Genomic DNA, 15,295 nt, shown 5'->3' with positions numbered 1-15,295 from the left:
GGAGTCACAAACCTGCATCGATCGGCCAATGACGATGTGTTTTTTGTAAAACACACACAATCTTACCCGCAGCTTTTCATTTGAGGCATTTCCGGGGCAGCCAATCCAAACACCTCCCCGACAATAACAGCCAATTGGGTTTTGTAATTGACAGTGATAAAAGGGACAAAGTGGGGGGGTCTCGTGCGCTCAACGTCGTTTGGCGGCGATCAATTTCTTAGAAACATTTTGCAGTGTTGCGTTTTGACCTTAGACTTAGGCATATAATAATCGGGCAATGTAATGGAATTTAATGCTCATTGTGAAATGACAACAACAAATGGCATTATCTTCGAGCGATCATGCAATGATATAGCCACTAACTCCAATCTAAAATAAACGTTATCCGCTCAGCCAGTGGATACAGGCTTACGTTTTTTTTGTTTCAACAGGTGTGGATGTTGATATTTAAGAAACTCCATTAAATTCGCGTGTATGTAGACATTATATTCAATAATTTTCACAAAAAAACATTTTAAGTTTGAATTTTTCACATATTAATTAAATATGAGTCGAACCAGGTTAAGCCAGAAGTTCGAATTAATTATTTAGCAATGAACCGAACCTTACACAAATGTACCACCAATGGAACCATATCGAAGAACCTAAGTTCATTGACGTGAAAAACCTGGCTCACGCACCGAACCCAAAGGCAGCGAGTCTGTTCGAATCGTGAACCAAATCAGCAACAATCTTATTTGGGTTTGTAGCCCTGGTTAAGATAATATAAACTCTATTGTGGACATTTTACAACGGAAACCTGCACACGAACACGAATTGTATAAGATCGTAAGAAATCCTAACAACCTTCGGGGTTTCTCCTTTTGTCGTAAGCTTACCAAAGAAACAGAAAAATGCGTTAGAAATTTCACTTTATATAGCAAATGCGCTGACAAAACTTCAAATACCCGCTTTAAATACTCGGGAATGTGCAATATGTTGATTTTCATTCACATTCACATTCACATTTAGCGAATTGGGCCAGACATTCATTCAGAATTAATTTACAGTTGCACTGCGATCGGTAATGCATAAGGCAAACCAATTCTTTATAATTAAAGGGCTCTAAAGTTAATTGTTAATCGAATCGATATATCGATATATATATATATATATTTATATATATATATATATTTAATTTTATTTATTTCACATCTGTTTCTGCTTTAGCACGAAAAAAGCTTCAGGCTTTCGGCCACATTTCGTTCGGCTGATCTTGAGTCATTTTATGGTCGAAATATGAGAATACGGCCACACTAAATTCGCTTTATGCGATTGCCATAAAGATTTTGATTGCATTTTATTGATATTGTTGCTGTCGGGTTTATTTGCCTCCATCAATTTTATATACATTTTAGCCCAGTTTACTTTAATGTATTAAATGAATTGAACGAAAACAACAAAACGAAAACTTTTCAAAAGTGCAGCCAACATGATACCCTTAAAAAAGGTTTAAGAAAATCAGTGAAGATACCCTGCATTATATACAAAGAATCCTGCACGACTTTCTTAAGGAACTCTTCTGCAGTACTCTCTGAATGAGATGCTAGAAGTATTGTCGCCCCAGCTTTATCTTTTTAGAGCAAAGCATGACATTGCACAAGACATGTCATTGAGTATGTTTATTTAAGAAGGACACAACCGATGACATGTCACTTAAGCTGTCTGGCATGCTCATGAAATGGCACTTGGGCAGCTAGGATTGCCTCGACTTGAGCAGACACATAGCTAATAAATTCACAGAGCGGTAAGAGTATTTAATTAATTTGTGGCGACCACTAGGTAAAACCCGATAGCAAAAACAACAACGGCAACAACAACGGCAACAACAACGACAACAACAACAACAACAATGAGCACTAATCATTTTGTTTTGACTCTGACGTTGACTTAGAAGGGGGGCAAATACAACAACAACAACAACAGCAGCAGCAGCAGGTGGAGAGGCAATGCGAATATCTAATGATGTATTGTCGACTTCTATATATGCGATGTCTGGAACTATTCATTCGCTTAGCTGTGAACGCCACAACAGCAATTTGATTGAGGTGGGCCCGCCGAAAATTTCAAATGCTCATACGTACATATGTACATACATACAACAATGCATATGTATGTACGTGCATACACATGTATTATGTATGTAGAATTTAAAGTACAACAAGCAAGAATGTGGCATCCAAACGCAACCGACTGCGCAATACCCTTCAATTCGATCTTTCGTGTAGATCATCAGTTGCCCACATGGTGGCTAATTATTCGTAAGCTGTTGGAAATATGGATTTTCGCGTGACACGATGTCAACGGAACGGAAAAATAGATATGCATATAAATGTGTATAAAATGCGGCAGATATAATGATGGGCGATATAAAACGCACAGCAATAATGCAAGATTTCAAATACAATTATATTGATTAGCCAACTTGAGCTTATTGTGCTCGACTCCAAAAAGGAAACAGCTGCCGGCGCTCTAATCGAGACGTTTCGTCTACCAGATACCCTGTACCTAGCTGCAACTTGTAGACACACACTTATGGACACGCCAGAGCCAAGCTGCAACATAGCTTATCTCATCTCCAAAAGGGGAAAACTGTAGCTAAGAAATTTATATTTTTTTATCGATTCATATACAGTTACGGTTACCAGCTCCATATGAACTTTACAGAGTATTGCTGGGTCTGCCACGTTTTTGGTTTACTATCGTTGGACGATGTGCTTGTATCGCTTGAAGCTTTGCATACCAATATAACCTGAAAAACAGAGTCGCGACAACGCCCCTCGATCATTAACAAATCTAGTGAGCAGAAAATTGCATTTAATATAGTCACAGAGGGGGCGGGCAGCGGGCGGTGAGCAGATGACAGACTGTGAAGGCTAACATGTCGTCGCCAGTTGCTGACTAACTCAAATCACGAGACCTGGCATAGAGAGCGAACGATAGAGAGAGAGCGTTAGCGATAGACTGGCGGGTAATATGGAGGGAAATGTAAAGAAAAGGCTGAGCGTGTCTTGAGAGAAGTCTAGTTAAATTGTAAGACATTTCAGGCGGCTTCCTGTATGAATAATCGCACTGCAGATCTAACAATTATAGAAAACAGGCCCAGACAAAAATCCCCTATGCAAGTGACGCACTCCGGCATTGAGAAAGATTTACATGGTGCCAGTATTAGCATGCATCCAAGTATTGCAACGCATATGCATTGGGCTAAGAAATAAACAAAAGTGTCCAAGACGGGATTGCCCGACCTAGCTTCGAGTGGGAGTTGGTGTCCTGAAAGTGATATATTCTTAAGTTATGCTTAAAAAAGCCAGTATTCAAATTTAAGCTTGTTGATATTATGGAAACTCAAACTAAGTTAAATAGTTCGGGAAGTGCAAAACAAGCTGGTTCAACTGCGCAAAAACAACAGGCTTGGGTGAAAATAATTGGAAGACCACAAAAATTTGGTAAACATGCCCTTCGACTAGAAGATGGAAAAACAGTTAAGCCTCAGCAAACTTTTGCAGGAGATTGCAGGGGAGATTCACGGACGAGCCTTAAATTCTCTTAAGAGCAACGATAGATCTTGAATATCGCAGTACAATAGAAGCTCATATTAATTAATGTACACTTAAATAAGCATTTAAATGTTTTAAATGAGGCAATATTCAGATTAAGTAATCTATTGTACATATATCTGTCTATTCACTATAATTATCTTATATTATTATGATCTCATAATCTAATCTTATATCTTATATTATTATAATTATAATTAAATTGCCTTTTTAATAAAACAGCGTTTTAAATGTATTATGTACATAAATTAAGGAAAAGCTTTACACAAATATCTAACAACACAATTGTGGGTAACCATGGCAAGAATATTCAAGTGGATTAAACACGCCCCAGCTTAGTTGCAGGCGGGGGGGTGGTGTAATTGGGGGGAGGGGGGGTGGCTTATTTCATCACGTCTTGGTTTAGCTACTCCGGCGGCTACTGCTGTTGCCAAGGACCGTGGCCAGGATGGCCGGGGCGGAGCGGTGCGGGGCGAGGCGCAGGGATGCGCGCCAGGTGGCCACTTCCGAGCACGACCTTGTAGACACTATTAAATTCTATTAAATGAACATTGGCAAACAAGCGAACGGCACCCAAGAGCGGAATATCCACAGACAGCAACGGCCACATAATGGTAATCGAGTACAAAATACACAAACAACAAACACCCTTGAATCGACAGGCTTTGGAAAGTGGCAGCACCCAAAGTGTCCTTATAAGCCATTATGCTTTCTAATCAATACGCAGACAAGTGTCTTACAATATTGTTTTCGAGCGTGCATACCCTGTTTGATTCTTAATTGGAGTGTATCTGAGTCAAGCCCATGATTAAAGTCAACTAGAAACAAAGGACCACATCAACAAAGTTGCTATGAGTATATCTGAGGTATTAAATGGGTATTCGAAGACAAGTTCATTTTGATTTAGAATTTAATTCAACAGATTTGAATTAAAATTTTCACGCTTACAGTTCCATATTTCTTATTCTCTTAGACTCGCTCCGTCTCTTTCTTTCTTTTAAGAGCTTAGAAAAAGCCCCAATTTATATTTCAATAAAATTCATATCAGTTAAATTTTTTTAAGGAAATCAGTTATAAAAATATAAAAAAATTCAATTATTGGGTCGTGCTCTTTTAACTTCATTAATATTTAGCATTGTTTTTAAATTTAATTAGCTTCTATTTTTATTTTTTGGATGCATTTCTTTAAGATAGCCCAAGAAAGCTACAAAAATGTTTAAATTGTTGTTTAAAAATAAACAAATGTTTTTGAACCTTAAAACTCTAGAAACTCTAATTTCAATGGCATATATATATATATATATATATATATATGTATATGTATATGTATATGATGTAACAATGCGGCCGAATAAGTCATAAATACTGGGAAAAAGACGGGCTTGTGGCAATTTCTCGAAATAAGTTGAAAGTTGAGAAACTACAGAGTCCAGACATTGTCATTTAGATATTCTCGACAAAACTATACAAAAATGCATATATGTACATATATCATCCCAAACTACCGAAACAGTTAACTACACTTGATTTTTCATTGTACTTTCGCCGAGTTTTCTTTCTTTGTAGTTGCAGACCATCGTGTGCACGTGTAGGGTATGTTAGGGTCGAGTTACTGTACTCGATGCCTGTTGTTTTTGTTTTTGCCACGTGTGTTGTGCTGCCTGCTCAAAAGCTACGCAAACAACCTTCCTCAGTGCCAGAATCATAGACACAAATACATACATGCATACATTTGTACATACTTACATACTTAAATTAGTCAAAGCGCCGACACCGCTGCCAACGTCGCAGTCGACTCCGCACAGTGGGACAACGCTCTATTAAAGTAAGTTCGATTTTATTTTATAATTGAAGGCAGCGAAGTATATTTAGGAGCATAATTACTGTGCCAAATCAATGTTTTAGTATTGAAATACAACAGTTATGAAAATCGGGCATCTAATTAATTTTGTACAAAATAAAAACCTTTAAGGAAGACCCAGCACCAACCAATGGATTTATCTAAACATATTTGTTGGACGCCAATTGTGGGTAGAGATCAAATTTATCAATCAATTTCTAAACGAACACATCTAGGGCTTCCGATATCTTCAGTAGAAAGGGCAAATAGAAAAGAAAAAACTGAATTGTTTCATTCAAATGGTTGTCTATTAAAGTTATGGGCACTTTATCGATTTTAACCACTGTGCGACGCAGCCGATGCTTTGAATTCTGTAAAAACGTGCGCACAGATGTAAGTAGGAAAGGGGGGGGGGGGGGGGGGCGAGTTGACACACAAAAAAAAGAAAAAGAAAAGAAGAAGACGCGTGGCGTCCAATCAAAGGCAAACAAGTCTTTTAAAGTTAATGCTGCTCTGTTTTATTGTAATTAGTATTGTTGTCGTTTTTGTTGTTGTAATGCGCCGTTATCAAAATCAAAGCACAAATCTAAGTTGATTTTTTTTTTTGTAAGTTTACGTATAAGTATGCATACATATGCAAGTATTCGAAAGGTAGAGGTAAAAGCGAAGAAAAGGCATAAGCCAAAATGTTGAAATAAGAAAATAAAAACAACAAACCTGTTCCACCGCGCACCGCATACGTTGTAGTCGCTTGGATGGATGAACTGGTGCCCGAACCCGCGCCGCCGGCTCCACTGGTTTTTGTGAATTTTAAGAGCATTGTGTTGATCCGTTTTTGTTGCTGTTGCTGCTGCTGTTGTTGTTGTTGTTTTTACTCTTATTTGTAGTCTATATTTTGGTGTCCAAACAAAACGCAGCGAGACAGACAAGAAACAAAACAAAACGAAAACTAAAAACAAAACAAAATAGCAACAGAAATGTCTTGTATTTTCACTTTTCAGTTATTTGTTGTTTTTTTAATATGTTTGTTATGTTATGGCTGCTGCTTCGGCCAACAGGCTAACGGTAACTAACCAACACTTTGATAATACGGAGGCGAGGCCCAAAGTTCGAACGTCGCCAACGTCAGCGGCTGCGGGGTTTTGTCTATTTGTTTCTATTTTTAGTTACGAATTTTTTTTCTCTCTTGCGGCGGCTATTGACACAGGGACGACGACGACGACAAGGCGCACACACAAATCGCGCCTGGCTCGTTTTGTTGCCGTTTCGTTTGTTCCCTCCTTTGGCTGGCTGCACAATCGGGTTTTTTTTGTATTTTTATTTCTATGAATTTATCAATTATATTATTGTTCACTATTCCACATACTTTGTTGCTCTCGTGTTGTTGTTATTGTTGTGTTGGTTTTTTCTATGATTTGCTCATATGTTTATGCACGCGATACGCGTGTGTGTGTGTTAGTTTTAATTGTGTTCAAAATTGTTAAATTACTGTTTAAAATGGCTTGCGGCTCATGCATTTTATGCTGCAACTGTGCTTCCTAGCATGCACTTTCCTTGTGTATAGGTTTTGTTAATTAACACACGTTTTGCACTTGAAAAAAAACAAAAATAGTTGATAAAATTCTAGTACGACGCTGGCCCATTTGCATTCAACTGGTTGCGCAGTGCTGCCGGATCATTACCAGGCGGCCATGTGCCAGGGCTAAGCAACAATCAAATTATCGATAGGTTTCATCGACCCCGATATACACAGTGACCAGCTGGCAACTTTTCCAGCTGACAATGCAAATTTCAAACAAAAAAAAAAAAAAACATAAAAAACGGGCGAGTGTGCTTAAATTATAGAAGCCAATGCATATTTATTAACTAAATTGCAAAGTATGATGTCGGATGACTTTTGTGGGGTTCCATCGCTATATTTATACAAGCAATCGCAGGGGACCGTGGCATAAAGCACAACGGATAAGATAATTCGGCTCAGCGATAATTTCTTGATAAACAAAGGGACTGATTTAAAACGTTTTCCAGCTGTATTTACGCTAAGATTGCGTGCATTTAATATTAAGTACAGAAGCTAGTCAAATTTGGAGCGTCGAGCATGTGTGTCATATTCTTCTATGCCAATTCGCAGCCAAACGCCAATGGCTATAAGCTCATATTGGCCTCAAATCGGGACGAGTTCTTTGCGCGCGACACACAAACGGCGGCCAAATGGACAAATGTGGAGCACGTCTATGGCGGTAAGTGCCGAGGGTAAATGCGGTATAAGCAAAAATAACAATGCACTAGAATAATTACAATTGTTGCAGGCATTGACCTGGAGCCAGGACGCGAAGGTGGCACCTGGCTGGCCATTGGCAGCGCACACGGCATCTTCAAGGTGGGCGCACTGCTCAATCTGACCGGGGAGCCAAAGCCGCGCAATGCAGTCGGTAAACGCAACTTACACACACACACACACATAGACACAACCATTCAGGTGGCAACATAACCCAATCCATTCCATCCTCTTAATCCCTTATCACTCATAAACTGATAACGCACCAAAAATTTCTTTGTTTCGAAGCGCACAAAAACATTTTGCAACCGCATAATAATACCAAGAACAGCTGCCACAGCAACCAGAACAAACAGCGGCAATCAAATAACGAACATTTCTTACTAGGACGCGGCATGATCGTGGCAGACTATGTGCGCCAATCCGATGTCGAGCATAACATTATTAACTATAATCAACGTCTACTGGGGGACTGCACCAAATACAGTGCGTTCAATTTCGTTTCCATTGAGATTGGGTATGTGTTGATACGATTTAGCCAGTTGATCTATCAATATCCGTTTATCAATATTTCTAGCGCCGTCTCGCAGCCGGCACAGATCAAGCTGCTGAGCAATGTGCCGCCCACGCTGATGCCCTTTGAACAGGGGCAATGCTACGGATTTGGCAACAGTCTGCCGGACAGTCCATTCGAAAAGGTGCGACACGGCCAAGAGCAATTCGAACAGATTGTCAACGAACATGGCCATTCGGATGTGGCCACATTGAGTGCTGAGCTGCTTCAGCTGCTAAAAAACAAACATAAATTCTGGCCAGATGCGGAGCTAAAACGACGTGCGCCCAGCTGGGGTGAGGGACTGAGCGCTCTAAATGTGCACATTCCTGAGCACGGCTATGGCAGTCGCACACATTCTCTTATCCTGGTCGATGCAAACAATAGGCTGCATTTCATAGAGGAGACCATGGCTGGCTTGGATCCCAACGGCGAGTGGGAGCGAACACATATTGAAAAACAGTTTGAAAACATTTAAGCATAAGACTTTTTCTCTAATACGTCCTTACGTGCTGCTGCTGCTGTAAGCATGTATATTTTGTTAATAGGGTAAAATACCAAAATATATAAACCATAAATATTTCGAAGCTCAGCTAATATTGAAAACAAAAACCCGATTTCTTTAAAATGAACCATATTAGTTGAACTACAGAGATTTGAAAGGCATGCACAGCAAAAATAAATTTCTCACTAATTTTTAAATACGAATTTTCACTTAAACTAGATAAACAGACCATAGGCTTAAGACTGTACCCTATATCTGGTTAACATATCCAAGCAAAAAAAAAGTATTCTAATTATACTCGTAAGTAGCACATTTGTATGGACTTTGCACAACTATTTTAATATTATTTGTAGTGCTATATAAAACTACACTCATATGATGCCATATATGTAGATAAGCACGCATAGACTACGTGTAACGCATAATAAAGCCTATATCTTTATATTTGCGATTAGAATGTGTTACTTTAAATGCAGAAGACTAAAATATATATTATACATAAACTTGTTTTTATTTCGTAATATTTCTCAGTCCGAATGAAACTTAAGAAAAATGAAATCAATATGAGAAAATAAAAGCACGCTTAGCCAAATCTAAATTGCAGCATCGCGAAGATAGCTATTCGTATGCTAGCCATTTTCTTTGGTACACTAAATATTTATTAGTTATAACCAGAATGTATAACGTTTGATAATAACAACAAATCTTGAATAGTAAAAAATGCTTTGTTAAATATAAAACCTTTATATATAACTTTTTCTTTGAAAGTTGGGATTACAACTATAAGCATATATTTTCGTATATGAAGGGAAACAGTTTTGCAAAAAAAAAGAGTTAGTTTCTACGGATGATTTTATAAATTTATAGATGTGTATTATATTTGTAGTTATTAAAAAATAAACATATAAAATTATATCAGACGCTTTGTAGTTCTTTCCGTCGCGTTAGAGCCCCGCATTCCCAGACGATAAAGGGCTACTCTATACATTTCATATATAATTTTATATATATAGTTAAGCAAAATAACAGCAAATTATACAAATTATTCATGTTATCTTTATGATCCAGTTTTCATAGCTGTTTACCGTCTACTTGTAGCTTTTGCCAACACGTCCACGCTTGCTCCCGCCACCGCCGCCGCCACGTGCCGGTCTCCCTGTTGCTGATTCGCTACCATCTGCACCAGCGCTACGCAAGACGCTCTTGAACTTGCGCGAGTTCATGGCTCGTTTGCTGCAATTGATAATAAATGATTAGGTAAACAGTAAGTTATTGATTGAGTAAACAATTACCGTTTGTTAAGCGTATTTCGTGTCAGCGGTATGTACGCATAGGGGTCCAGTTTGCCGCGCTGTTTCATGTCGCCCTTGGCTTTTTTGCTGCTGTACTCGCTGCCAGCTGCTCTGCTGGCAGCTCCACCGGATTTGACAGACATGGCATCATGTCCGGCTGTGGCGCCGAGCGTACGATGTATACCCTTGCGTGTGCTGGCGCTGGTCTTGCCCGAGCGCATGCTTAATGCATCGCTGGCCTTACGCTTGCGCTTGGCACTGCTTGCCTGCTGCAGTTCCTCCTCATCACTGGAGTCCTCCTCCATACCGCGCTTCGGATTGCCATTGCCCGGCTCATGGCCGCTATCCGCCGAGGAACCATCGCTGTCGGAGCCATCTTCAATGGCATCACTTTTCTGACCACGCAGCGCCTTGTCGCTAATTATAAGACGACCATCATCGGCGGTCTTGAAGCCGCCATTAGCCGCCTGAGGCTTCGATTTCGACTGTTTGCCGGGCGCGGCAGCAGCAGCAGCTGCAGAGCCACTTGCTGCAGAAAAAAATTTGGTTAGAGGCCAGACAGATTTTTGCTTAGAGCATGGAGCTTACTCAGCACATTGCCAATCGACTTAAGATCGGCCAGGTCGACAATCTCATCGGCATCTTCGCGTATGTAGGTGCTGCGCGCTTGCTTAGACTTGGACTTTGTTTTGGACGTACGATTCTTGGCAGCGGTGCCGCCCTCCTCAGTTTCCATATCCTCCGGCAAATCTGAGTCCGAGTCGGCCAAAATGTCATCGATGCTGCAAATAGTTTATGGAGCTGTTGCTTAAGCTGAACTTGGTTGAAATTCTCGTGAAAACTTACGTATAGCTCTTTTGCTCGAGATCCCCTACGAGCTCATCATCAGAGCTCTCGACCTGGGCCTCCTCGTTTTGCTTTTTGCGTGTATCACGACGCATTTGCTTGCGTATCTTTTTGAGACGGCGATGGGTAACCTCATCATCACCAGGCACAAAGCGTGCCAGCTCCTCTGTGCTAAAGCGTTTGCACAGTTTTTTGAGGAAGTAACCGATCTGTATGCGACAATAGCGCTTCGTATCCTTTGTCATAGCCGAAAGGGAACGCATCTGCAAGAGATCAATGGCTAGATATATAATTGATTCAAATATAGATAGGCTGTACTTACAATCGTCTCCAGATGATTGGCAACCAGCGGTATGGGCATCACCTTAATGAATGTGATGAGAAAGGCGACGGCTGCCTCGGCCTGATGGCGGGACTTCTGCACGAGAAAGACGGAAACCTGCTGTAGCACAAACTCCAATGTGCTAACCGTTAGGTGTTGGCCCTGTTGCTGGAGCACAGCACGAAAGGCGAGAATCGTATTTGTTGTTAACGATTCGTCGCCGGTAAAGCCAGCTGTCAGGATGTCCACAAACTCATTAATCTTGCCAGCCTCCTGATACAGAGTGGCAATCTGTTTGATCAGCTGTTCGGCCACCTGCTCCTTGCGTGTCGAGAACTCCTTATAACTAAGCACCGCTTCCGGAATGGCCTTCATCACCAACTGATCGTTGTATGTCAGCTTGCTGCGGCAGTCCAGCAGCGATTTGAGGCAACTGTTGATTGATTAAAAATGAAAATGATTGCATTGCAAGTCAGAAAGAAACTAAAAGCCTTTCTACAAAGAAAGCTTTTGTGAGCTGTCATAAATTGATGTCTATAGATGCTACGTACTGTAAGCGAGATGCCTGGCAAACGCTGCAGGTGGTATTGAATGCCTCCAGAAGTATCTGCTGCAACGAAATGCAGTTCTTGCGCGTAAATTTCTGGCATGAGGGCAGCTCTGAGGTCATAAGCTCGCGCAGCAGCCTGTAAGAGGACAAACGAAGCCACATATGAAATAATTTTATAGTAGATAGTGAAAATGGATGTGTAATTGCTCTTACTCATATGTCTTGCGCTGCTGCTTCTTCATCTTCTGTTCGTCGCGAGCCACCAATTTGGACTTGTCGTTGCGCAGCACGGGCGCCATATATTTCTCGAAATAGGCCTCAATGCCGCGACACTTTTGGACACGAACAATGGCCGCATTGATGTCAAAGTACGCATCATATTCAAAGCTGGCAACTGCGCTTTCGGCCAGCAGACTCTGGGCGCTTTCAAAGAGTTGCGCTTGAACCTCGGCGGGCGCACGACCGATATACACACGTATCACGTCCAGAGCGCGTTTCCGTAGATCTGCCTCGTATGTGCCGCTGGGTTTTTGTGTATAGATGTTGAACAGGCGCGGCAGAAAATTGCGCGCATACTGTCCAATGGCCGCATGGCATTCGGGACTCTGGCTATCGTCCAGCAGCTCCAATAGACCATCATAGATGGGCGCACGAAATTCTGGATTGTGCTCCAAAGCATCGCCCAGTGTGGGCGCCAGTTTGCGCAAATACTCCGGATCGCGTGGCTGTCGACAGAAACCAGGAAACAAACCCCACAGCTGACAGCATAAAAGCTCATAGATGTGTGCCTTGGACAGATTCTTTTCCTCCAACGAATACTTGCGCCACTGAGACTGGCTATTTAATGCCAATGGCACAACATGCTCCTTGAAAAACTGCAAACTGGCACCGTTGGAGCCCTCGCGCATTAATGGCAACAGCCACGAACGCTCCAGGGATAGCTCCCCCTTGGCATCGCTCAATGGCAACGCACGCAGCACCAGCTCGGGCCCAAGCGCCTTAATTGCGCTGATCAGCGTGTGCTCAATCTGCAAACGCAAAGCGCCCTGGCTCTCATAGCGTTTGCCAATGGTGGCCAATGAGGCAATCAGCTCGGATCTGGGGGAGCAAGAGAGAGAGATAGAATACATTGATATACTAGAGCTGTAGACGGTACACCTACCCAAAGTGCTTGCCGCACGCCTCGAAGACAATGGAGAAGATGAGTATAACATATTTGGAGATCTCGCCAAAGGGTGCATTGAGCACCTTGTGCAGGGCGCCAATTATTTTGGTTACAGATGCACGATATTGATCGGCCAGCTCCTTTGTTGCACAGGCACGCGACACACAATCCTGCAGCAGCTCTTTAATGCAATTAGACACGCCAACGACCAGTTCGCCTCGGTCCGACAGCCACAGATCGGTGGTGCAGATGTCAAAGAGGCGCGGCAGCGCTTGCATACACAAATCCAATTGCAGTGCGGCTAAATGTAGATGCCCCTCCTTGAGCACCGTGATCCAGGCAAGCGTTTGACGCACATCGCTGCGATCCGGCCGATACTCGTGTATGGCAGCAAGCAGCTTGGCGCACAGCGTCGCATTCAAATTGACGCTGCGCGTAAGGAAGAGAGCGTGTAATGCCTGGAAGCAGTTGGTGCGCACCAGCACATTGGCAGCAGTCATTATGGAGAGCAGATGCTCACAAACGCTGCGTATATCCTCGGTGCGAAAGCCGGCCAGCGTATCCTTGAGCAAGGCCAGCGTATGCAAAACTGTTGTCTGTGCATTGGCCAGCACTTCGGGCTTAAATTGGGCCAGACAAAATTTCGTTACACGATTGCTTGCCGGATGATGCTTGATCTTAGCCGCCGCCGCCTGCTGCTGCTCTTGCTCTTCGTCCTTAATATCCTCATCCTTAGCGCCGTCGACTGGCGTTGGTGGCAGCATAAAACAGCTACCATGTATGATTGAGACCACGGCATGCTGTGCCGCCTTTCGTATCTTGGGTTTCGAGTGAATGCTGAAGGCGAGCAACGCATCAAAGTACTGAAATGTCGAGCTGTACGTCCATGTCGCATAGTCCTGAGCGCGCAGCAGCACCGACAAGCACCCAATCAACTGCAATTAGACGTGAAGCAGAGATTTTGTAAAATTTTGTAAAATCTAAATCAAATGGTCAGCATATGTTGGCATAACAGGGTATGCAGACTATATTTCTGACTGATCAGCATAGCATCAGGGTTTCATTACTTACATATCGTATGACGGATTGGCTGCTGGAGTCAATGAAGCGCTTCAGAAGCTGTTGTAGCGTGGCGGCTGTCTGATCAAAGCGTTTGCGCAGCACCGGCGCCGGCACAGACTTGATGCCCATTGAGAGCAGCGCAACGCCGGCAATGATGTCGCGCTCCTCGCTGGCCGCTTCAATTTGGCTGATGAGCAGCAGAAAGTATTCGGTAGAGGATTCGGTGCCGCCGCGTTCGCGTATTATTTCCGTTAGGGCGCTTAAAATGGCCAGCATCTCCTTGTGCAAATCGGATGAGGCGCGAAAGCCAGTGAGAAGCTTCTTGAAGCTCATATTGCTGCAGCTACTGTAGTTAGAGGCAAAGGTCTGGAAGGTCTTGAATGTGCCAGGCTGTGTGCCGGTGCCAGTACCCGTGCCGGACATGCCATCATCATCGTCTAGCGTAAATGACATTAGGCTGCCGGCAACATCGTTAACGGTCGTCGTCTCCGCATTGTACGCTTGACGCTGTTCGTGTTTGTGCAGTGCGTCCATGGTAAGTCCGTTGGCGGAGCCAGATGGCGCTGTATATCGTGTTGGTAAAGACATTTTATAGCTTTTGGAATGATGGTGTGTTTATTGCTTTTAGCTTACCTAGATTCAAATTTGGTTGGAAGAAACGCGACTTGGCTTTCAGGCGATGTTTCATTTGCTCAGGATTCGATACAGCCGACTGGCCCTTGCTCCAGTTCTTGCCTTTGCCATGGCGTTTCAATTTCGAACGAAATTTACCCATTGTCGTTAAATCTGAGTGCGAGTGCAACGCACAGAAAATAGAACTCACGAAATGCCAAATTAAACACGTGCAGCACACAGAAGTTAGAGCAACATGTTTTGCTCATATCGTATTTTCATCGATATTTTGACAATTATCGTAACCGATCGATATCGAACCGACTCAGATGAGCATTTATACCCGTTTAAGGAGCCTCTGAATTAATTGTGTTTGCACGTGAAGATAATTTACATTTCTTAAAAGTTTTTCCGAAGTAAAACACGTAAAATGAAATCTTGTTCAAATCAGCACCTGACTGCATTTGTTAAACGTAGTTAATAATAGCGCGCGATAAGGTTTTTAAAGGGAATTGATCAAAGTCGGCGTCAGAGTCGTGCGCCTTATCGATATATCGTACCTGACCACTGCTCAAACTACCAACCCTAACGCAACTAAAGCGACAAAAACAAAATAGAGAGTCAGCTGTGCAGGGTTGCCAGCTGTTTTTGTGGAGCATATTCTATCGATA

The 15,295-nt window shown here is 42.4% G+C and overlaps 3 protein-coding genes across 4 annotated transcripts in view; 1 reads left to right on the top strand and 2 right to left on the bottom strand.

Annotated features, from left to right (window-relative positions):
- NFAT (NFAT nuclear factor) overlaps positions 1-7,110 on the bottom strand; it is a 51,809-nt gene extending 44,699 nt beyond the window's left edge. The window contains exon 1 of the mRNA XM_064680914.1: positions 6,157-7,110. Within this exon, the coding sequence (XP_064536984.1) occupies positions 6,157-6,259 (103 nt within the window). The 5' untranslated portion in view covers positions 6,260-7,110. The remainder of the gene's footprint in view (positions 1-6,156) is intronic.
- Positions 7,111-7,242: 132 nt separating this feature from the next.
- Positions 7,243-9,515, top strand: Tango2 (transport and golgi organization 2). Of its 2 annotated transcripts, none has more exons than XM_064680927.1 (4): positions 7,243-7,679; positions 7,749-7,871; positions 8,105-8,234; positions 8,295-9,515. In XM_064680927.1, the coding sequence occupies exons 1-4, from the start codon at positions 7,538-7,540 to the stop codon at positions 8,746-8,748; spliced, it is 849 nt and encodes a 282-aa protein (XP_064536997.1). In that variant the 5' UTR covers positions 7,243-7,537; the 3' UTR covers positions 8,749-9,515. The 2 variants fall into 2 exon arrangements, with proteins under 2 accessions (XP_064536997.1, XP_064536995.1); XM_064680925.1 differs by having other exon boundaries at positions 8,006-8,234.
- A 243-nt stretch (positions 9,516-9,758) lies between these two features.
- Positions 9,759-14,876, bottom strand: LOC135427411 (RRP12-like protein). The gene is made up of 10 exons (XM_064680919.1): positions 14,646-14,876; positions 14,022-14,575; positions 12,948-13,885; positions 11,999-12,883; positions 11,787-11,921; positions 11,236-11,668; positions 10,914-11,176; positions 10,656-10,849; positions 10,068-10,596; positions 9,759-10,008 (listed from the first exon to the last, which is right to left on the bottom strand). The coding sequence occupies exons 1-10, from the start codon at positions 14,785-14,787 to the stop codon at positions 9,864-9,866; spliced, it is 4,218 nt and encodes a 1,405-aa protein (XP_064536989.1). The 5' UTR covers positions 14,788-14,876; the 3' UTR covers positions 9,759-9,863.
- Positions 14,877-15,295: the final 419 nt, after the last annotated feature.

The sequence above is a fragment of the Drosophila montana genome, unplaced genomic scaffold (genome assembly GCF_035044405.1).
Source record: "Drosophila montana isolate Dmon_TW-CO22-7 unplaced genomic scaffold, ASM3504440v1 contig_2178_1, whole genome shotgun sequence".
In the NCBI taxonomy this organism is placed as follows: domain Eukaryota; kingdom Metazoa; phylum Arthropoda; class Insecta; order Diptera; family Drosophilidae; genus Drosophila; species Drosophila montana.
Note: the sequence above shows the minus strand (reverse complement) of the source record. Positions and strands in the feature narration are given on the sequence as shown.